At 45.4% G+C, this 22,001-nt stretch overlaps 1 protein-coding gene across 1 annotated transcript; it reads right to left on the reverse strand.

The window, feature by feature from the left end:
• Window positions 1-7,682: 7,682 nt before the first annotated feature.
• LOC138521391 (glucose-6-phosphatase catalytic subunit 1-like) lies at window positions 7,683-19,112 on the reverse strand. The gene is made up of 5 exons (XM_069634180.1): window positions 18,795-19,112; window positions 13,618-13,727; window positions 11,520-11,625; window positions 10,020-10,135; window positions 7,683-9,580 (listed from the first exon to the last, which is right to left on the reverse strand). The coding sequence occupies exons 1-5, from the start codon at window positions 19,022-19,024 to the stop codon at window positions 9,069-9,071; spliced, it is 1,074 nt and encodes a 357-aa protein (XP_069490281.1). The 5' UTR covers window positions 19,025-19,112; the 3' UTR covers window positions 7,683-9,068.
• Window positions 19,113-22,001: the final 2,889 nt, after the last annotated feature.

Raw genomic sequence — 22,001 nt, forward strand, 5'->3', positions numbered from 1 at the left:
AATATAAATGATATGGTGCAGGCTAACTAAAACGCACCTCCTTACCAATTTAATCCTTAATTCAATCAGTCCAACGAGGCCGACGCGCCGATTGTCGATCCGGTCGAACAGGCCAAACAGGCTTTGCGTCAGTATATTCAAAGAGATCGGTCAAGAATCTACTGCTCTCCAAGAGCACATTCAAGAAGAAATGCGCTGGTGGAAGCAGACTTGCTGTCATAGACCCAAAAAGGGCGAAAGCACTCCCCAACAATCTAAGAACATGACTTGACTGCCGGAAGTCCAGAAAGCCATCAAAAACATTACCCGAGCGGTGCCATGCTTTCCCCGCCCTCCTCACCGGCCGTACTGCGCACTCAACGTACCCAACATCCTCCACTAAAGACATGGAGTGACTGCGCTCCCAATCCCTTGAAGATGGCACTTATTTGCTCTGTACACTTTAGCTACTGGCACTTACTTCTGACATATGTTAAGCTGTATTATGGTAAGGATTTTTTATGCTGCGCCAGACATCGTGTAGAGAACCAAAGTCTCCTATAACGACATATTCTTCATTAACATAAACCTCAAATGTGTGGTCATCTCCCGTCATGCCATAGGCATCCATGAATGTGACCCTTCCTTTAGCCATGGCCGGTCCCACTCCTTCAAGCCCTTGTATTCTCCATGACTCCTCTTTATTACCCTCGGTGATCTGCAGTGGCTTTCTCGCCTGGTACCGTGGCACAACCCCCCGCACCCCAAGATAATACTCCCAGCTGGAAAGTGGCAATGATTCGGGCATTTTCACAAAAGCTGGGTGTCAGTGATGTGCTGAAACTTACCTTCAGCCCATCCATCCTCTCAACCAATCACAACACGATATAATGAGGAACGCACGCGACTGGCGTCCGTGTCTGTAAAAGCAGTCACTATCAGAGACGTTTTTATGGGAGGGCAAAAAGGGCACTTGCCCAGGGCCCCCACCTTGAAGGGGGGGGGCACAAGGCTTGCTGATCTGAAGAAGTAAAATTTCATTGTTCACTAGTCTTAAATAGCACATGTCAGGATATTTTATAGGGTGCTGCTGAGGCTCTAAACCCATTGCCTTTCTGTTTTGATAAGTACATTCTGCCTTGATCAATTTGTCGTATATTGCTTTCCTCGTTCACTGTGGTATACACAGTTTGTGTGTTCCATATTGCACAGCTCTGTAGCATTCTTTCCTTCCTGTGAGAATTATGTTGATCATGTGCAATAGGCAACAGTGAAATGCATATTGATAGAGTGCCACAATGGTTCAAAAGTTCGCTCAGTGTGTGAAGCACCAATTGCAGAGATATGTGTTCATATGCAAAATTAGAATATTACATTCCAGCAAGGCTGGATGAGCCTTTCATATGTCTGAAGTTTATAACAACATCTGCTATTATCAGCAATGTACTTGCACCAGATAGGGGTTGCTACAAAAACTAACATATCATCCGTATGGTGAAGTCTAGAAATTGGTTTGCTCAAATGGGGTGTTGTAAAACGAAGGCAATCGCCTCTAACAATGGCATAAACTGTTAGTCCAAGAGGTGAATAAGTATCCAAATTCAAGACTATGAAACAAAAGCATTGATGCTTGTATCCTGGATTTGCCAGCAGACAATACAATATATCTTACATTACTGTGCTATCTTCTGTGAGGTTTGCCTTCTTGCATGCTGCTGGTATCATTTAGCCCATTCATTGATCTTTCTTCGTATGTAAGCCATTTGGGTGGAAGTGTTGGTAGAAAGAAGCGAGCAGACCATATGTTGCAGGCCTCAGGAAAGCATATTTTAAGGTCTGCCTGTTTGACACAAAAAGCGGTTTGCTTTTTGGCAAAAGTCAAAGGTTTTTTATGCACGTTTATGAATGAAAATGTCACAAGCCATTGTTTTGGAGGTATTTAAAGCTTTCAAATACAAAAGACAAACCCAGATTACATTTGTTAAAATACATCGATTGGTATGCTGGTTCTTATATACTTCCCTTGATGATGGAGGGAATAAAGCTAGAATCATTTGCATTTTGCATAAAACCCCTCTATAATAGGTTCTTTTAAAATGGTCATGTTTGGTAATGTGATTTGTGTACTTTCCAGGTCTGTTTTTATAAAATGAGATTGTTTTAATTCATGGTAAGAACTGGAAAAGAAAGTGTTCAAATGCAGAAATTGCAGAGTTGGCACAAATCCCAGCTTCAACCCTTCACCCCTCAACCAATGTCCGATCCTGGGCATCTCATTTAATATTGTATTGCCTAACCTCTCAATATTGCCAGTCCCTAATCCTTTCAAAATTGTCAGCCCTTCAGAGTGATTTCCTTCTCATGGTATGATCTTCATAAAAGCCTTATTCATGGTTTCACTGTGTTAATAGTGAGCATATTTATACCACACGCTACAGGCATTTGTTCCTTTGATATCTATGACAACACTATTTGAAAACCATATGTCACTTCTAATCTCGGTCTGTCTATATAAAGACACCTTCCAGGTAGCTTCACCTGGATGGACAAGTATAGACAGCCAGGACAACCTCAACATTCCAGGAACTACTCTGATCACTCTAGCTCAGACTCAGATGCACAATCTCGCCCAGGTACCTCAAGAACTTAAACTCCTGCTAATGCAGAGCACACTATCGCCCTAGATGACATTACAAGAAATTAAGATTGAACTTCTAGAGAAGCAAGTAATGAAGACCGCACATCTAGAGAAGAGAAACCACTGAGGCAACCTTTTTTAGACAAAGGGAAAGGAAGAAAAGAACCAGGAGGGGCCACAGGAAAAGAAACCCTACAGAAACCAAAGGTGAGGTATCCGAACAGGAGAGTTTGATTATCAACATATCCAAACGTAATTTGAGCAATATAGAGAAACAAATTCTTCAAAAAGGACTCAGCTTTGTACCAACTCATAGAACTAGTCTTTTCAACACCAAAGTAGAACTCTCCAAATTTGTTCGGAAATTGAAACTGAGGGCATTTTTTGCTGATGTTGAAATACCCGAGGAACACACAACCAGTAATTATCTTGAACTTAAATTCAAGAGCTCTTTCATACCACCATTACCACATAGTACTATTGATATTTTCCATGAAGCAATTCTACGAGACTTGGGAAAGATCTCCTTCAAGACACCTAAATTTCGTAACTTGAACTGCAGAGACTTGTCAGTTATCAGGAATCTGTATCAGGATGAAACAATCACCATTCGACCAGCAGACAAAGGCGGTGCCCTAGTGGTAATGGATTCTGCAGATTATCGAGGTGAATGTCAGAGACAATTAAGTGACACTAATATATATAAGGTCTCACCCTGCAATCCAATCAGAGAAATTTCAACAAATCTTGAAATTATGCTTGAAATGGCAGAGGAAAATGAATGGATAAGTGAAAAAAACAATTTCCTAACACAGAAATTCCCTCAAACTCCACATCTTTATCTACTTCCTAAAATCCATAAATTCCATCTGAAACCTCTGGGACGTCCAATTTTGGCTGCCACCCACAGCATTCTCCAACCTCTAACCTCTAGGCATCTACATTGACATAATCTTGCAGCCAGTTATACAGAAACATCCAACCTACATTAAAGATGCTACACACTTCCTGAATAGACTGGCTAACATCCAATTGGAAGAGCATGACCTTTTGGTAACCATCGATGTAAACAGCCTATACACTTCTATTCCGCACTGTTTGGGTAAACTAGCAGTCGATTGGCTGCTCCTACAAGAAGAAGAAATAGGGGCATCTAAAGAATGGATCCTGATTCTACTTGACTTTATTGCACAAAATGCTTACTTTCAATATGAGAAACAATACTTTTCGCAAATCAGTGTAACGGCCATGGGTGCAACCATGGCTCCAGCGTATCCCAATTCATTTATGTTGAGATTTGAAGAAGACCACATCATCAAGCATCCAGTCTGGCACCAATACATCAAACACTGGGGTAGGTACATAGACAATATCTTCCTAGTTTGGACTGGCCATCAATCAAATTTAGACTCATTCTTGGGATATATCAGTATGATTGACAAAAGAATTCAATTCACGTATGAAATAGGCCATCCTAATGTACATTTTCTAGATGTTTTAGTAACTCCAAATGTACCATCATTCAACACAGACGTTCACCATAAACCGACCAATAGAAATAACCTCCTCCACAGGATGAGTTTCCATCTGGCAGCTACAATACGTAGCCTATCATACAGTCAACTACTATGCATAAAAAGAATCACCAACATAGAGTCTCAATATACACGAGAAAATGAAGAACTGTTTCACAAATTCAAAGCAAGAGGCTTCAAAGAAGAAGAACTCAACCGTGCTGGAGAAAAAGCAGATACACAAGAAAGAACCCATTTATTGGAAACAAAAGGACCAAAAAGCAAAGAGAATCCAATAGTCTTTGTCAGCAAATACCGTGTACAGTCATTCAAAATCAAGAAAATAATTCTCAAGCATTGGCCGATGCTAACTTGTGATGACAGATTTCAGAATCTGTTTCAAGAAAGACTGTTTTTTTAATCAACGAAGCAGCAACTTGAGGGACCTGCTGGTCAACACCAAACCCAAAATCACTAAAAAAAACTCTGACAAAAAAACAAGGGACATTTCCATGTATGTCATGCAGTAACTGCAATAATATCATAAAGGGTGACACAGTTACACACCCCAGAACTGGAGAAAAGATAAAAATCAAGGATTATTCTACTTGCATGTCAGAAGGTGTTATATACTGCATCAAGTGCCCTTGCGGATTACTACATATTGGTCAGACTGGGAGAAAAGCACAGATAAGATGGAATGAACATAAATCAAATGTCAGAACCAATAATCAACACTCTCCAGTTGCTAGACATTTCAATCAAGCAAAACACCAGATATCACAAATGCGATTTCAAATCCTTGAAGTAGTACAAATGACGAACATTAGAACAAGTGCTACTAAAGACTTGAGCAACGTGAAGCACATTGGATCGAGAGATTGGACACGGTATCGCCTCGTGGGCTCAATCAAGAGTTGAATTTGTATTGTTTCATATGAAAAAGGCACTATCAAGTTAATATTTCTTAAATTCAATCTGAGTATACATTTCTATTTCTTTTTCTATCAGTTAAAACTCACAAGACAATTTAACTGGCTGTAGCATAAGCCAGATGCAATGTTAGTTGGCATGTCCTGTGTGTTGTACAGGCATGAGAATTTTGTCACGCTGGAGATGAGTTATCAAGATGGTAAGACTTATTAAGACAAGACTGGTAAGGTGTATATTACCATTTCATTTCATGTTACTTAATTTTCCTTTAAAACATTTAATTGTGTGTACCAACTGTACCCAGTGATATAGCATTCAGATAATAAGCATCACATCTGATTATCCTTATTTAAGGTAAATATGAAGGTTGAATTAATTGCTCATTTCATGCACTTTAGCATCGTTCTCCGGTACTAACACGCACTGCCATTTTAATGTTAATGTTCTTGCTATTTACAGAAACATTTACCAATGGGATTTAATGTTTTCGTAGTCTGTCTTTAACAGAACTCAATGTAAACACTCAGTTTCTTTACCTTTAGTGACAGAATGGCGTATACAGCAACATATGTAGACTGATTGACCAGCTGAACTTGATTTTGAAAGGTGCTTTGTCAGCAAACATGCCTACGTACTTTACATTATCTGTATCTGCGTACCAGCACGAATACTGCTTATAGCATAGGGCTCTTAGTATTTAGGAGCCGTAATTATGCACAAAAAGTACATTGCCGCCACGTTAAGTAATGCCGTAATAGCAACAGCCAACTGAGCCAAGTTGCCATGGTAACCATCACCACAAACGAGTAGCAACGTAATCACATAGTGTCCTTCACAAGAACGTTTCCATGACTACGTTTGCGCCGTTCCAGAGCTGTCCGCGGCCGGATCAAGACAGCGGCGTCCTCGCTATCTCCATGCGCCATTAGGAAGGCTTACATTTCAAGTAAGATCACGCTCACTGAGCTACGATCGGTTATCTAGAGAGTTCATATTTTCCTGACAGCAATATTCCTTTATTTAATAGGTGGTTCCATTTACGACCGTGCACTATTCCTACATTAAGCTGATACATATGTATTAAAGGCATCAGAATCAGCGCGCACCTTTGAAACCCATTGTATCCCTCAATACAATAAGAAGACAGCTGTAACATTTGAGGTAAGCATATTTACAACTATTTGAACACCTCTTGAGAACATCAGGGTTATCTAAACATCTAAGCACCACATACAATGAATCTGTTTTTCAGAGAGGACTGTTATAGCGGCTCCACATGGAGGGATATTTATTAAAAAAAGACAACACGTATTCCTAGACCACGTGTACTTCACACATGAATTTCCTTTTTATATCAACTTGCACACCCAGGTACGTGCATTTTATATTTAAAAGAATGTGTGATTCCACATTGCTATTTACATATATTTAAACTGGATAGTTTTACCTACATGACTACATTTTTTGATGTTTTATAGATACTTAGCTGAGTACAAGTAGTTCAGAGGGAATCAGATGTGGAAACCAGTGGTCAATTTATGATACATTTCACCCCAAGAGATAAAGGGATTATCTTTGATATGATGGAAATCAATATGTCACTGTGATGAACAATTGACTAGGACATACATATATGCAGGTATTGTTTGTTTCTGAGTAGAACAATTTACGCAATTTGTGGTGATCTGTCTACATAAGTACTCCATATGATTCTATTTTGATGTTTATGATTTTTTTGCTATTGTTCTTTCTTTGTACTATAGAAATTTGCCCTGATGAATGACCAGGTATAGGTCCGAAATGCATTGGAATAACATTTCTGCTTCTTTCAAATTGATGAATTAAAAAAACTTCTCTAATAAAAACATCTGATGGTGATATCTTCTTTTCACCAAAAGCTGGAATAGCTGATATTCAGGTTAAACTAAGCTTGTAATATATTCATCCTCAAGATATAAATTGATACAATATCCATCAGTAGTCTTTACTACAATTGGCGACCCAAGGTCTGATGACATTTTCTTTCTCATCAGACATTACTCATCTTCTAATCTGCGTCCACTATCCATGCTACGGTAGGTGTAGCGTTCGCCTTCCTTCCAATTGGTGGTCTTTATCCATGCATGAGCACTTTTGCATTCTGTGAGGCACCTAATGTGAGTTCTCTGTCTATCATGGCTTACATGTACCTTTTACATAGAGCCCTGCATTAATACTACAGGCTGCATACCTTCCTAGATGTTATTGATAAAAAGTATCCTGTATGTACTAGAACAGTAACCTCTTCGTAGACTGTTAATGTTGGTCTTCAAAAGCTACTTGTTTATCAGTCTGATTAGAGCAAGAATGAAGAGGGCAAGCGGACTTAAAGGGAATAAACATGCTTACTGTGCTGTGAGACAGCATATCAACCTATAGGTTGTGAGCACGACAGGTGGAGGGCGCGACCTGTCTTCTTTATCCCTTAATACCTTTGATTTGGTGGAGGGGTGCCCCAAGGATGTCCGTGCCCATGGCCCCAAATGTGCTTAAGATGACCCTGGTCGCTATGCAACTTTATCCACTAGGTTCATGAGGAAGAATTGAACGCTGCTCTCCTTAATAACAGAAGCCATGCGGATGTCTTGTTTTTATTATAAATATATCACATGTCAATAAAATAACTGCAACACTATACATGGATTGCCTGCTATGCAACCTACTAATGTGCATCAGTACATCACACAGCTTTAACAGTACACACACTTTGCCATGGAAAATAAATATTTGCAAAATACAGAGTACAAATGTTGAACTGCGCTCTGCAAATCCTCTGTCAAACATGGGAGCATGTCATTGGAGGAATCCCCAGAGTGACGTGTTTTATATTAGAGACTTCCATTCTTTCTGACCACTCGAGAGCCTATTTTTGCAGTTCTGGGAGGGGGTGCACATCTCTGAAAAGACTCAAGTCATGGAGCTAAAGCCAGCCAAATAGATGTAGCAACAACTTCCAGGTCAGAGGTGGGACTTCAAGGTATAACATGTCTTGGAGTCGGCCTGCTCGTCCCCGTTATTTCTTGCGCTCACTAAGATGTGATGGGTCTGACTTTGTACAATCCCTCTCAGACCGGAAAGCATCAACTATATGATGTTCTCTGCTCCCAAATACCTTTCTTACATAGCATACTTCACCCACAGATGACCTTACAGAGAATGCCAGGATAGATGGAAACCACCTTATTAAAATGGCTGGAGTTCCCCATAAATCCCAGAACATCCGCTATGGTTCTCCAGCCTTGAAAGTGCGTTGTGTTACCCAGGATGGAGAAACGTTCAGTTCTTGTGTTGCTGCTTGAGTTACAGAACATCTCAAAGTCCAGCAGCACTCCCTCTAGCCAGGGTAAAACACATGCCCCCACCTTGTGACTGGGTTTGTTCTGGGGACATGCATGATATTCCTATAATGCATTCTGCTTCTCTTTCTTTTCTTGCCACCAAAACCTGGGTTCTTCTGTTAGCTAAGTGGCAATAGTAAGTCTCAATAGCCCAGAGTTCTGATCTGTGGTCCACTGAACAGGGTCGCCAACTTCTCGTTATATTCTAATGACATCTGCCCATCCTCATGATGGATTCCAGTTGGAAAGGATTGGCTGGAGTCAGTGTGTTCATGTGGTCAGAAATGTGGCCCCTTTGTAGAGAACATGAATTTAACCTCAGGTTGAACATTGTGTCTGATTGTCGAATCTCTATGGAGACTACCCTGCGCCCTTTACATTCCAGCTGCTTTTGAGGCCTCCACCTTAGTCCGTCCTAGTGTAGAGCGTCTTCCATCTCCGCTCTATCTGGTGCTGTCACAGGAAGCAGACGAACGGCACATGTAAACAGGCCTTCTTCACACGCTCGAGTACATAGATGTACTCAGGCACACACTGAAAGTCTAAGCACTTATACAACTCCAAAAAAAGTGCTGCACTTTAGTGAGAATGTAATAAGGCGCCTTTATAGCGACACTGGAGTTCTCTCTACAAATATTTCTTGTCCTGGTGGTTCAGAGCCTGCGACACACAGTACGGGATGATGCCCATGGCAGCCAGTGGCACGGCAGCGCTCTTACAGAAAGACAACACATAGAAGAGCAGCTCCACCTTTGTTGGCGGCTTGAAGGAGTCGAAGAGATGGAGGACCACAAGAGACGAGAAGATGCAGCACAGGCGGAAAGTGAACTGCGCCCCCCGTTTCCCTCTGCAGCTGTCCTGGTACATGCGGGAGTTGAGCGCTAGCCCGAGTCCACAGAAGATCCCAAGGTTCCTGAGAAGGCCGGCGAAGGGCGTGGTGTCGATGTGGATCCACTCGGGCCTGGCACACCACCGCTTAGCTTTCTGCAGTGTCCAGAGGAGGTCCACGTCCATGGCTCTCAGCACCAGGTAGAACCCCAGGGCAAAGGTGAAGAGGAAGACGGTGGTGGACAGGTATCTCTTGAGGCTGGCCTTGTAGATGGAGGGGATGTGATGAAAAGCTTCGGCCACAGCCATCCCTGTAAATACAAACAATAAAGAACATTAGGGACACTGTCCTCAAATATGAAGGATTCTTTAAAAGATGAGAGGATACACTAGGCATTCGTTAGCAGCAAATTGCAGCAATACTGTTAAGGCATACCGGGGGACCATAAACATCACAGCCAACATAGGATTACATTTTAGCAAAGGTCAGATTCTGGGTGCGATAGGAAGATAGTTATCTGAATAGATAATACAGTCATCTAGTCAGTGCTCACTGGGATATTGCCAAGATCTGGGGTGAGAGAGGCCATGTAATGATTATTCCAACCCATAAGTGGCATAGGTGACAGTGTGTGCTGCTATTAAGTATCATTTGACCCATCTCTAACCGTCCCAAACCTTGGTTGGTCAGTTATATGTCTTTATTAGCATACAAAGGAAAGAGTGACAGAGACGGTTCGAGATACTAACCTGAAATGACCCCGGTGATGACCTGGTGCGGAAAATGAGCCGCCAGAAATATCCGGGACAAACATACACAGATCTGCACCGCCCAGAAACCTGTCCAGAGAACCCCACGGAGACACCTGGAATAGAAGCAAAGGAGGGGACATGCAATTAGGGCAGACACGTAAATTACTAATGATAACTTTGTCATACAGAGGCGATTCATGTGATTTAGCTCATGGAACACAAAGACGAAAAGGCATCACTCCCACGTGTGTATCTATGCGTGTGATAGCGTTGCTCCCAATTGCTCATTGAATGGTACATTCTGGTTGGGTGTTCACTGAGAGCAAACTACATGCAAAGAATCTCCATGGAAATCCATGTTTTTAGAATTGCAGATATCCCAAAACCTGACTGGACTTTACTATTCATTACTACGTGGACAGGACCAGACTAAGTGAGAGAGACGCGGGGGGGGGGGGGGGAGCTGAAAGAGCTGCGGGCAACACAGAAGTGACGCTACCAGTTGGCATCACTTCCATGTTTGACAACAACATTTGAAGTGATTACCTCCTGAAGTGAATGGGGATTACCTAGAACTGATTACGCGTGTACACTCCTCTTCAACAAGACAAACACGATATGTAGGACCCGTGAAGAGCCCTTTGACCCCTTATCTAAAAGGCAGTAATGCAAACCAGGAAAAAATATACACCCTGGTAACAAGAGGATCCTCCCCTTTTTGGGGACCCCAACTCTTTAAAGCCTTCTGAATGGTCTCAATCTCAGGGGCCTCTCACTGCATTTTACATGCGGCGCCCGCCATTTTGTGTCATCCCCTGGATACTAGAGAGACTTTATCTAACAGTGACAATATGGTCTTTCCTAGTCATCTAGGTATCCACTCGACTGATGTTTAAATTATTGGTGCTTTATAAACACACCTCATTGCAAATGAACCAACCACTTCCGAGCTCCAATATGTGGAGGGGGCGAGGCCAGGCAAAGGGGCGGGAACATGCGGAATAAAGGTTCAGCCACATTTCATTGAAACCCAAGACGCGTGCAGGGGCACCTTCCAAAAAACGATCCCCTCCATTAATAGACCGTCAACTCTGCCAGGGTGGCAACAACATGGAGGCCTCCCATTGCTCAGTAGATGTCCAGCCAATACAGAGACCATGGCAGAGCCTCGCTACCAGCCTGGATTGCTGAAAGGTGACTCTTCACTCAGAATCATTGATAGGTGTCGATTTATTGATAAAGGTAGATTATGGAGGTCTCATACTGCATGATTTCCAGCGATGTGTGCAGAGAAGTTACATCATATTTTATCAAAAATTCAAAATGTACTTGTCTACGCAGTCATTAAACAAAGGCAGTACTAGGCCATAACCGCAGAGATAGTTCTTAGGCTGATTTTTGCCACCAATGACCAATATTCGCCCTGTGCTCTCGGAAAGGGAGCCCCGCCCCCCTTACACTTCTAAAAGGGCCCCGTGCCTGAGCACCATTGCTCACCAGTTCTTCAGAGCTGGTGGGTTCTTCTTCAGCGCAATGGAGAGAATAGCCGTCACCATCACGTAGTAGACTCCAGCGGCGCCCATGGCGTGGCCGGATGGACTTCCTGTGGAGATAGAAAAGAAAGCCAATAAAGAACTGGTTCACTTAGACGCTACTGTCCCTTTATTATGAGGCGGATGGAGACAATCTATCTTTCCCAAAGTCAGATTTATGTATATAATCAAACATCCAGTCCTAGAAAGGTGCCAGACCAAGCCCCGCTAGTAAATCACGGGGACAGAGGCTACGATGGAACCCTAGACATGTTCTCTTTTCCTGGACTAAACTTAGAACATCATTTCTGCCCTCCTGCTCCCAGAGCTGCTATGACACGAGTCTTGCATTGATTGGTGCCTCTACTTTCAAGCTACACCCTGATTTCTCAGTCTTTTTGTTTTAAGCTGCTGCAGTTCTCCTTACGGGAGCGGCGTATACCATTGATGACTTTCTGCAATTGAAAGGCAAGCCTAGCAATGAAGCAATGGAGAGCTGTAAATAGGGGATGCATACATGAGGTCACATGTAATCTTCGTAGGTAGCACGGGAGTTGGTATTGGTGCGAGGAACAAGGGAGTAGGGGATCTCCAAAGAGAGTGAAGCAGGATTTAGTGGAGTGATCAGAAATTTGCCAGATGCTCTTTGAGGAGTAATGTTGTCAGGTTCTTCCCAATGGTGAACTGGCCCTCAGTGACAGTGAGTTTCTCCACCAGGAAAAGGGACGTTTTGGTTGTGACGGCATTGTAGGTGATGCAGGTCGGCTTGAACGTGGAGCGTGCTTGAAAGAGTAGCCAGTGGAACTCCTTGAGGGTGGGTGTGATTAGGCTGAATTTTCTCAGTCCTGTGATGAGGAGCTCTGCAGTATTCTGGGCAGTTTCCAGAGAGGCCAAAGTGTCATCTGCGACTCCTGTGTTGCCACCATCCAAGTGCAAGATGCCAAGGGCTTGGACCAGTCTTCTGAAACTTGGGACAGGTTCGAAAGGCGTCTCTCTGCAGAGGATTGCAAGCTAACACCATGCTGCTTGGGTCTTCTTGGTGATATGTGCTTTCCATGGAAAATCGCTATCAAGACTAAAGCCAAGAGAATTTGCGCTGGGTGAGAGTTGAGGTGTACATCCCTCGAGCTCTAGGTCCGTCAGCCAAATCTTGACCTGCACATTCTTGGTGGACTTCACTACGAGAATTAATTCAGTCCAGTTGATCTTCTGTCAGGTGCTGGATATCCATGACTGGACGATGGACAGATAGGGCTTGAGTCAATGGATGTCATTGGTGTAATGTATCTTTAGATAAAGCTGTGTTTCCTCTGCGTATTGGGGTATCTTGATGTCAGTGTTTGGCCAGGTGTCCCCCCAGAGGTTCAGACTAGGGAGCATTGTCACTTGTTCAGCAGGTCTCCCCTGTTGTAAATGTTAAAGCTTTGTTGTAGAGTTCCAGCCCCCCCTTGCGTGGGACACCTATATGAGGTGATGTGCCAGACCTCTCGCCTTCTATACTCTATACTCTGGAAAGGGGATCCTGCCTGGGCACGACGGAGGCTCATGCATGTGGTTTTCAAGCTTGTCTACATGTAACACATGCTTTGGATTCTGCTCCCTAAATAAATGAGCGGCCCAGCCTACGACGGATGGCTCGCAACAGAGTTAGTGCTCCCCTTTGGCAATATGTGAAGAAAATCGGATTTCCTTCACCCTTAAATGCCTCTTATAGTTAAAATGAGACCACATACAGGGAAGGAGGAGTATATATCCTTGAGAAGGTACCCAAAGCACACGCAATGAAAAGAAAACATATCTTCTAGAGTCCATTATGGTGATCAGAGCCTCATTTAGACCTCCCTGCATAGCCTCATGGAAACCTTTCTATCACTCGCGGTCTTGTGACATCACAGACATATCCACATTGCTTCAGAGACGTAAAAGGACGTACACTCCTAATGATAAACAAATATTGGCAATAACCCTAGTTCCTCCCAACTGGCGATCCAACATTAACATTACAGGATTATTACAAATCATTGGGGAAATCTGTCATTGGTAATAAGCCGCCATGTTCTTACCGGGTCCGGTCTCGCAGGTGACAGGAAACTGCTTAATGATTGGCGCTGATGTGTTGTTGTAATAATCGGTGTCGTGCACCCACCAATATGGTCTCTGGCCAAACAGGATCCTGAAATTGAAAATAAACAGGTTAACGTCACATAATAATGAGGATCAAACAAGAAGGAACATTGAACCATTGGGTGTGATACAAGTGCTAATGGGTCACTGTGAGGTGGAGAATTGGGAGGAGAGAGAACCTCTTTCCTCCGCCATCCAATCAACTCCCTGCAATCTACCAGCCACATCCACAAGGTAGGAGCTCCTGGGAGAAAATAACAAGTGATAAGACCTCAATGGCTTGGACTTTTGGGGGCTACGGAAACATGGCAATCGCTACTTAAGCTATGATGGGGCACAGAGCGGTTCTTACTGCACAGTGATACTATTATAGGTGCAGTGCAAGGGAATCATGTTATCTATCATGTGTTGGGTGACTGATCATTCCAAGACATGCCAACTCAAGAGAGGGCCAGTGGGGCTGCCCAAGGATATTATCCTAATCCTAGGCCGAGAGGTGTCTTCGTTTCAGCAGGAATGGCATCGAGGCCTTCCAACCTTTTCAAATGAAAGGGGCCTCGAGCCCAAGCGGGTCGCCAGCAGTGGCCCCCTTATTGCCAGTCAGCAGACTAATAACATGGCAATATATTCCTTTATATATTACTTACATTCTAGGGCTTACAGTGTGCGCTTTAAGCGCTCGCCTTACAAGCTGTGTTTGCTAGAGCCCATCTGGCCATCACTTGCATTGGGGAAAACAGAAGTGTTATCATCTTGTTGCCTTTGAACACTGGTTCCTCCACATCAGCCACTTGCTTACAAAGAAGGAAGCAATGCTATTCAGTGGGCATTCAGTGTTTCAGCTCCCTGCTGGTTCACCGTCTCGTGATAATTGGCGGCTATTAATCTTATCTTTATCTCCATTATAATGTATCACCCCCAAGGTTGCCCCAGACTGCGTTCCACTCTAAGCAAGGGGGGCCCCAACCATCCGTTGAAATAGGCCCCGACACATTTTCAGCCGGACCTGCCTTTCAGATACATTAAAGGAAGACAGATGCGCACTTAATTTTCAAGGGGCTTAAAGACTCCCACAGTTTTTAGCGCCCCCTTTATCCTGCTGTCTTTATCCATAGTGCTGTGAAGCCAGTTTGTGCTCTATAAAAGTTCCATAACATAACGACACATAACATAGATCAACTAGCCTTTCTGCCAAGATGGTATGTGTGAGGTATGAATTACAGCATTGCCCTTTGACCTGCAGCCTAACCTGTCCCTTGCTATGGCCTCTAATACATGGCACACCCCCACCCCCGCTAATCAATGAGGCCCCCTGCTCCGTGTATCCCCATCCTCATTCTTCCAGTGTGCACATGCTCCTGTTCTGGAGCCAATCCTTATAGTGCCTGTGCCTCGCATCACCCAGGACTGTCTCGCAGCTGTCTCTGTGCTTCTGGAGATGAGCCCCTCGTGGAACATCCGGGACCTCACGCTCTATTTTCGCTAAACCTTTCCCCGCGCAGCAGAACATCGCGTGTGTTCTCTAGACGAGCTCCAGAGCTCTCTAGATATTTCTGGGGTGCTTTCGTCTCTGTGGTATTTTAATACCCGCCAAATTCTGTGTCACCAGCAAAGTTAGGAAAAAGCTACGGATTCCCTCTTCTAGAAGATTCAGAAAGAGATTAAATAATACACATTCTGGTGACGACCCCTCTAGCACTCCACTTGCACCAGCCCCCTAACTGGAGCCCTCTCATTGAACGCTAGCTGCACCTGGCATGTCACACGCCAATCAATATATATCCCTCCATCTCTCCCTTTTTCTCGTTATCCCTCTGTGTCTCTTCCTCTTTGTGTTTCTCCAACTCTCTCATTGGGAAGAGTCGTCTGTCAGGTGTGCTCTGTTCTCTCTCTTTGTCAGCACGGTCTGGTACTTTCTCACTGGAGTGGTCTGATTCTCGTTGTCTGCATGAATGTGCTTTGGTGCACTCTCGCTCTCCCTCTTCCTCTGTTACACGCTCTCGCTCTCCCTCTTCCTCTGTTACACGGTCTCGCGCTCCCTCTTCCTCTGTTACACGCTCTCGCTCTCCCTCTTCCTCTGTTACACGCTCTCGCTCTCCCTCTTCCTCTGTTACACGCTCTCGCTCTCCCTCTTCCTCTGTTACACGGTCTCGCGCTCCCTCTTCCTCTGTTACACGCTCTCACTCTCCCTCTTCCTCTGTTACACGCTCTCGCTCCCTGTTACACGCTCTCGCTCTCCCTCTTCCTCTCTTACACGTTCTCGCTCTCCCTTTGCCTCTGTTACATGTTCTCGCGCTCCCTCTTCCTCTGTTACACGCTCTCGCTCTCCCTCTTCCTCTGTTACATGCTCTCGCTCTCCCTCTTCCTCTGTTACACGCTCTCGCTCTCCCTCTTACTCTGTTACATGCTCTTGCCCTCCCTCTTCCTCTGTTACCTCTCGCTCTCCCTCTTCCTCTGTTACACGCTCTCGTTCTCCCTCTTCCTCTGTTACATGCTCTCGGCTCTCCCTCTTCCTCTGTTACACGCTCTCGCTCTCCCTCTTACTCTGTTACATGCTCTTGCTCTCCCTCTTCCTTTGTTACCTCTCGCTCTCCCTCTTCCTCTGTTACACGCTCTCTCTCTCCCTCTTTGTCTGTTACCTCTCGCTCTCCCTCTTCCTCTGTTACACGCTCTCGTTCTCCCTCTTCCTCTGTTACATGCTCTCGCTCTCCCTCTTCCTCTGTTACACGCTCTCGCTCTCCCTCTTCCTCTGTTACCTCTCGCTCTCCCTCTTCCTCTGTTACACGCTCTCCCTCGTCCTCTGTTACACGCTGTCGCTCTCCCTCTTGCTCTGTTAAACACTCTCCCTCTTCGTCTGTTACACGCTCTCCCTCTTCGTCTGTTACCTCTCGCTCTCCCTCTTCCTCTGTTACACACTATCCCTCTCCCTCTTCCTCTGTTACACGCTCTCCCTCTTCGCCTGTTACCTCTCGCTCTCCCTATTCCTCTGTTACACGCTCTCGCTGTCTCTTTTTCTCTGTGGTCTCCAACTCTCTCTCTCATGTGGAAGAGTCGCGCTGTCAGTTGCGCTCAGTTCTCTCTCTTTGTCAGCAGTGCTGACTCAGCACTGTCTGGTACTTCTCACTGAAGTGGTCTGCTTCTCTGTGTCTGCATGAATGTGCTTTGGTGCACTCTCGCTCTCCCTCTTCCTCTGTTACATGCTCTTGCTCCCCCTCTTCCTCTGTTACACGCTCTCGCTCTCCCTCTTCCTCTGTTACACGCTCTCGCTGTCCCTCTTCCTCTGTTACACGCTCTCGCTCTCCCTCTTCATCTGTTACACGCTCTCCCTCTCCCTCTGTTACACGCTCTCCCTCTATGACACGCTCTCGCTCTCCCTCTTCCTGTTACACGCTCTCGCGCTCCCTCTTGCCATGTTACATGCTCTCGCTCTCCCTCTTTCTCCGTTAAACGCTCTCGCGCTCCCTCTTCCTCTGTTAAGCGCTCTCACGTTCCCTCTTCCTCTGATACGCGCTCTCAGAGCATCGCTTTGAATCTGACCACAGCCCGTTCTTGGAAGTGAAGACATTTTGACAGACAAATAGTGTGCGTTCTCAGCTAAAAGACGCTATTTAAAATTAAAATCGGACAATGTTCCCTTCTAATGATCAATTCCAGTATATATTGTAGTCCTGAAGAGAATGTTGCACCTGTCTACCCGAGCAAAGCACATAATCAGAATCTGGAATAACCATATACATTATTTCTGAGAAAAGGTGTAATTCGAAGATAGTGAATCTGCGACCCTCCCATTGAGAAAGTGTGCAGTGGCAAACAGCATCAGTGAGAGTTCCTGGCTTCTTTGCATAAACTGAAAGAGCATTTTTAAGAATCAACAATATGTCTAATTGACAAATGTGTCTGTGATCAGAGGCGTTGCTAGGGGGGGACTGAGGGGGCTATAGCCCCGGGTCTTTTGGTTGTAGCCGCGGATAGAAGCTCAGGGGTTAGAACCAGAAGGCTAGCTAGCCCCGAGTCCCGACCTTCCCGAAATTAGCATAGCCCCGGATCTTTACCAGACCTAGCAACACCCATGTCTTAATGCACATGTAACCATTAAATTGTTGTAACCATGAACCGTGAATATGAATCATGTTTGTTGATTTGGATGTGAGGATATCTGACACATCTGTCGCTCTATTGTCACTCGGCTGAGGTCCAAAGACGTGAGCCACGCCTAATGTTAGAAGAGGGGGGGACGCAAGTCTCAGGGTAACGATACCTGGGCACGTGCCCCGCACCCAATGCACAGGCAGCCTTGGGGAGTGATATAGAGAATGATTGCGGTCCGGAGTAAACGGACTGAATCCCCTTCTGTGCCACACTAGCTATATCCAATCAGTGTTCATGAGTTTACATTACATAAGGGGGAACACATGCTTTGGTGTGCATAACCTGCTGACTCCAGTTTTAAGCCCCTGTGCACCAGCGGAACACAGGGTAGGCAGGGGCTCATAGGGGCGCCATGACCAAAAAAGCAACCGAGCAACGCCCCTGGAGCTGGCTTCTGGTTGCCAAGCTAAGAAACCATAAACCAGCGATTGCTGGATGCTCTGGAGACCTCAGCAGAACTGAGATGTGAACACTAATGATACGAGCCCATTAGAATGTGGGCATCAAACCCAGCAGAAACCAAGCCGCCAACTCCAAAGCACTGACTCGGTCATGGCTCATGGTTTGGAAATGATGATGAAGCGACCAGGGTCAAGAGGGTTCAAGTCCTAATTAACAGCATATACTCTTCCCTTAAAGCATTTAATTTTCCTCGTTTATAGTAATTTTCGTAATGTTTGGATTTGGATCCAAGGCAGTCTCTAGGGATAGTGTTAAGAATTTGAGGAAGTTTAGTTTGCACATTTGAGGCTAACCTCTCACTCGCTCATTAAGGAGACTACCCCAAGTTCGGGGAGAAAATTGAAGTAAAAGGTTATTTGCGCCAAATTATTAAATGATAATCCCCAGTTCCGTAATATGCCCATAACACTTAAAGGATGGTATTTGTGTAGCAGTATTGACCCTGAATAGTGTTTTAGGAGAAGTCTTCTCTTCATTGCAAGCAATGAGAAGCCCCCGTACTCACCACTTGAAGACCAGGTTGAGCCAGTCTCCGATCACCGCCACCCAGATGAGCTTGATGCCCACCGCCTCGCACAGGTGGAACCAGATGGGGAAGAAGACGAAGAAGGTGTTGCGCAGGTCGGCGGCGAAGGAGACGAACATGAACCAGTCCTGGGAGCTCCTATAGTGCACCTGGAGGTACTGAACCATCTGGGCCCCGGAGTCGTGGAGCGCGTCCATCGCGGTCTCCATGTCGGCGCTGTAACGTTGGCAGGTGAGCTGGTAGGAGCTTGCTTGTGGCCTCTTCCTCTGTCCCCGCTGGCACTGCTCTGCTCCTGCTCTGCCCGGAGTCCGCACTTTATACGCTCCTGGCCTCTTGTTTGCCTTTGAGTAATTTCCCAACCAATGATCTTTGGACCCAAAAACCACCTTCGACAGAATGATAAAAAACAGCCAAACTCGGGAACATCTACGTAGGTGACGCACACGTTTGTGCTTACGTAAAAAAACAAGATGCCTTGCCACACACACTGCCCCTGTAGGAGTCATTAACCCTTCAGTCACCCGGAGAGAGGTTTCTGATAAGCTGGCTCTAGTCTCCCAAAGCGTGTTATTGAGCCCAGAAATTGATTTTAAGAAAGTAATTGGGGTGATAGTTTTGCTGCACACAGCTGCACATATTGCAGAACCGAATCTACCAAGGGAAATCTCCTGGTTCATTCTTTAGACAGAGGCCAGCGCAAAGAACTGTTTGGCTGGGGCAGAGTAACTGCGTGATATGAATTGGGATAGGGCTGGGCAATGGTTGAGGGTCAGCAATGTCCTTTGCTATGATGCCAATCAGACCCTTAAGGTATACTTTGAAGTCGAGAGGCTAATTGATCAGGCAACTCTTGCAGTAGTGGGTTAGGCCTGGTCTGCCAGATGGGGCCCTGCTGTGATGGCTTCGGAGATGATCTTCCCGCTTGTTGCTCGGCAACTGTTCCAGTGGAGTCTCTGGTCGAGCTGAGATGTGAGGGGTGAGGATTCTGGCATGCTCTTGCAATGTTTTTTGGTTGGGGTATTTGCTGGGATCATTGAGATGCGACGTGGCAGTGGACATAGAGGATCCAGAACATGTTTTCTCTCTGTTCTGAGCATGCAAACTCTTGGCCAGTGATAGTAGGGGACAGGTGTCAAACTCCTTATTAATCTCCCTCCCTTCCTCCTCACCTGGTTCTTCACTGAAGCTTGTGTCTTCTTCTGTATCCCTCTTCTTCCTTCTGGGCTTCCTTGATGTGATGTCTTTCTTCCTTTCTTTCTTTTGCAGCAAATAAGGTCTGTCTCCTCGGGATGCCACACTGTCGGTAGGGGAAACCCCCAACAGCGTGGCCTCCCCCGGAGCAGGCCCCGAATGCAGGGAAAAGCCTCCGGGCTGAAACCCTGCAATCCTCAGGTGATGTTGAATGGTGAGGATAGCTGGTTGAAAGCTTCTATCTTAATCAGAAGGTCGGATTCCATTAAGCATAGCCTCCACGCGAGACAGAATGGCAGCTTGTCAGGAAGTAAGTAAACAACACGAAGATCCTGTTGAAAAGAGGCTGGTTTCGTAGCCGAGTGGAGACTGGGAGAAGCAACGGCAACTGATGGGAGGATGTCAGAAGAGCCCAGCGAGAGAGAGTCAAACAGGAGAGCGGCAGGAGAAAGTGCCGGAAAACACACAAGCGGACAGGACAGGTAAGAAAAGAAAGAGGAGCGGGTGGACCGCGAAGTTAGAGAGAAAGTATACCACAGGATGAGCCAGAACCCAAGGATTCCAAAACAGAACGGAACCCGTAAGGCAAGCAACACAGGGCGAAAACAAGCACAGAGAGAGAGATACGAGAACAGCTAACTGTAGCAAACAGGAGGACTAGAGAGAGCGTAAAGCACGGAAGGATCCAAGGTGCAATGCACCGGCGAGCCGACTGCGTTGCAATATATGCCCGGTGGTGGCCATTTTGAAACGAACAACTAGGCCGTGCATGCAACAACGGTCTAGTGTGGTGGGACATCCTAATGGCGACTTCCACCGATTCCAAATCTTCCAGGAAGGCATGACAACGGGCCCTTGTATGATGTTTTAGAGACTTCAGCGGTCTCCGCTGGGAGAAGGAAGTTCCAAGTCTGCTAGAATCCCGATGCGAGCTTGGAACATAATCATGCCCTTGTCCATGAGGCTCGGTGGATAAATCCTTGAGTATGGATATCTCCTTGATGTATTTATCCTCATGCCATCATGATTTCTGTTCTCGCCTTTGCCTCCCTTAAGGGACTCAAAGGTCACCATCCAGGTGTGGTCATCTGTTGTGTTGTTGCTGGTTTGAGTTGTACCCATCCTAGTGCTGTACAAGGGGCCATTGATTAGTGTTTTTGTAGGGTCAACGACGGGGGTACTCTTGAGTCTCCTCTGGGTGCTACTTAACGTGTAAAGTGCAGATGATTTTGAAGCAATTGGAGCCTGAAGACCAGATGCTGATGGTTCTGCCTTCTGGGTGAATCTCAGGTGTCTATCAGCGGGGTGGGGGAGCTCGGAGAGAAAGGGGGAATCCCTGATCCATCTTTCTCTTAAGAATGAAACACTCTAGTCCCAGCTCCAACTGATTACTCAGGACTCTTATAGTACCCACAAAACAGATGTGCTATTTAAATCCCCTAAAGATGGGGATATGACCTTTCATTTGGCAGATGAGTTCTCCAACTTGGAGTCCAGGTCTTCCCAAATCCCAGGCACTTGGGAGTGCTTACAGCACTTACCTCCTCTGACCCATTGAAAGTCATTATGTCCTTAAGCCTTCACCAGCCCTTAATGCAGTTATCACTTCCATACAGTTTTCTGCATCTCTGGGTTAAACCCTCACGTGCACGAATACGGAGAACACGGCCCCAGCTGCAGGGCATTGAAATCCAGAACTCCTTCATGTGGGCACACAATGCTCTCACTCGATCATGCAGCGCCCGCCTCTTATCACTACATTATGTCAAGTGGATCTTGCTTGGGATGTTCCCTCAGTTATATTATGTTATGTTTAAACAGCGCACTGCTACAATTTGTATGATCTCCAGAAGCTCCAGTAGACGAAAAGCAGGGTCGTTTGGGTTTGGTTAGTAGGGGGTAAGGGGACATGCAAGACAGCTTTGCTTCTGTGTTGATGAGTGCAGACCGGAAATCCCCTGAGCCGAGCATGCGCGTAAATTCTAGGAGTTGTTC

This window comes from Ambystoma mexicanum, chromosome 13 (genome assembly GCF_040938575.1).
Source record: "Ambystoma mexicanum isolate Mex_15411 chromosome 13, UKY_AmexF1_1, whole genome shotgun sequence".
Lineage (NCBI taxonomy): Eukaryota > Metazoa > Chordata > Amphibia > Caudata > Ambystomatidae > Ambystoma > Ambystoma mexicanum.

What these genes read in the sequence shown, in the direction of transcription:
- LOC138521391 (XM_069634180.1), bottom strand. Translation starts at nt 19,024, where the DNA reads ATGGAGACCGCGATGGACGCGCTCCACGACTCCGGGGCCCAGATGGTT. An exon ending in CTCAACCTGGTCTTCAAGTG is followed by an intron (nt 13,728 to 18,794) that starts GTGAGTACGGGG and finishes TTTCAATTTCAG; the next exon opens with GATCCTGTTTGGCCAGAGAC. An exon ending in CCACCAGCTCTGAAGAACTG is followed by an intron (nt 10,136 to 11,519) that starts GTGAGCAATGGT and finishes CTTCTATTCCAG; the next exon opens with GTGTCTCCGTGGGGTTCTCT.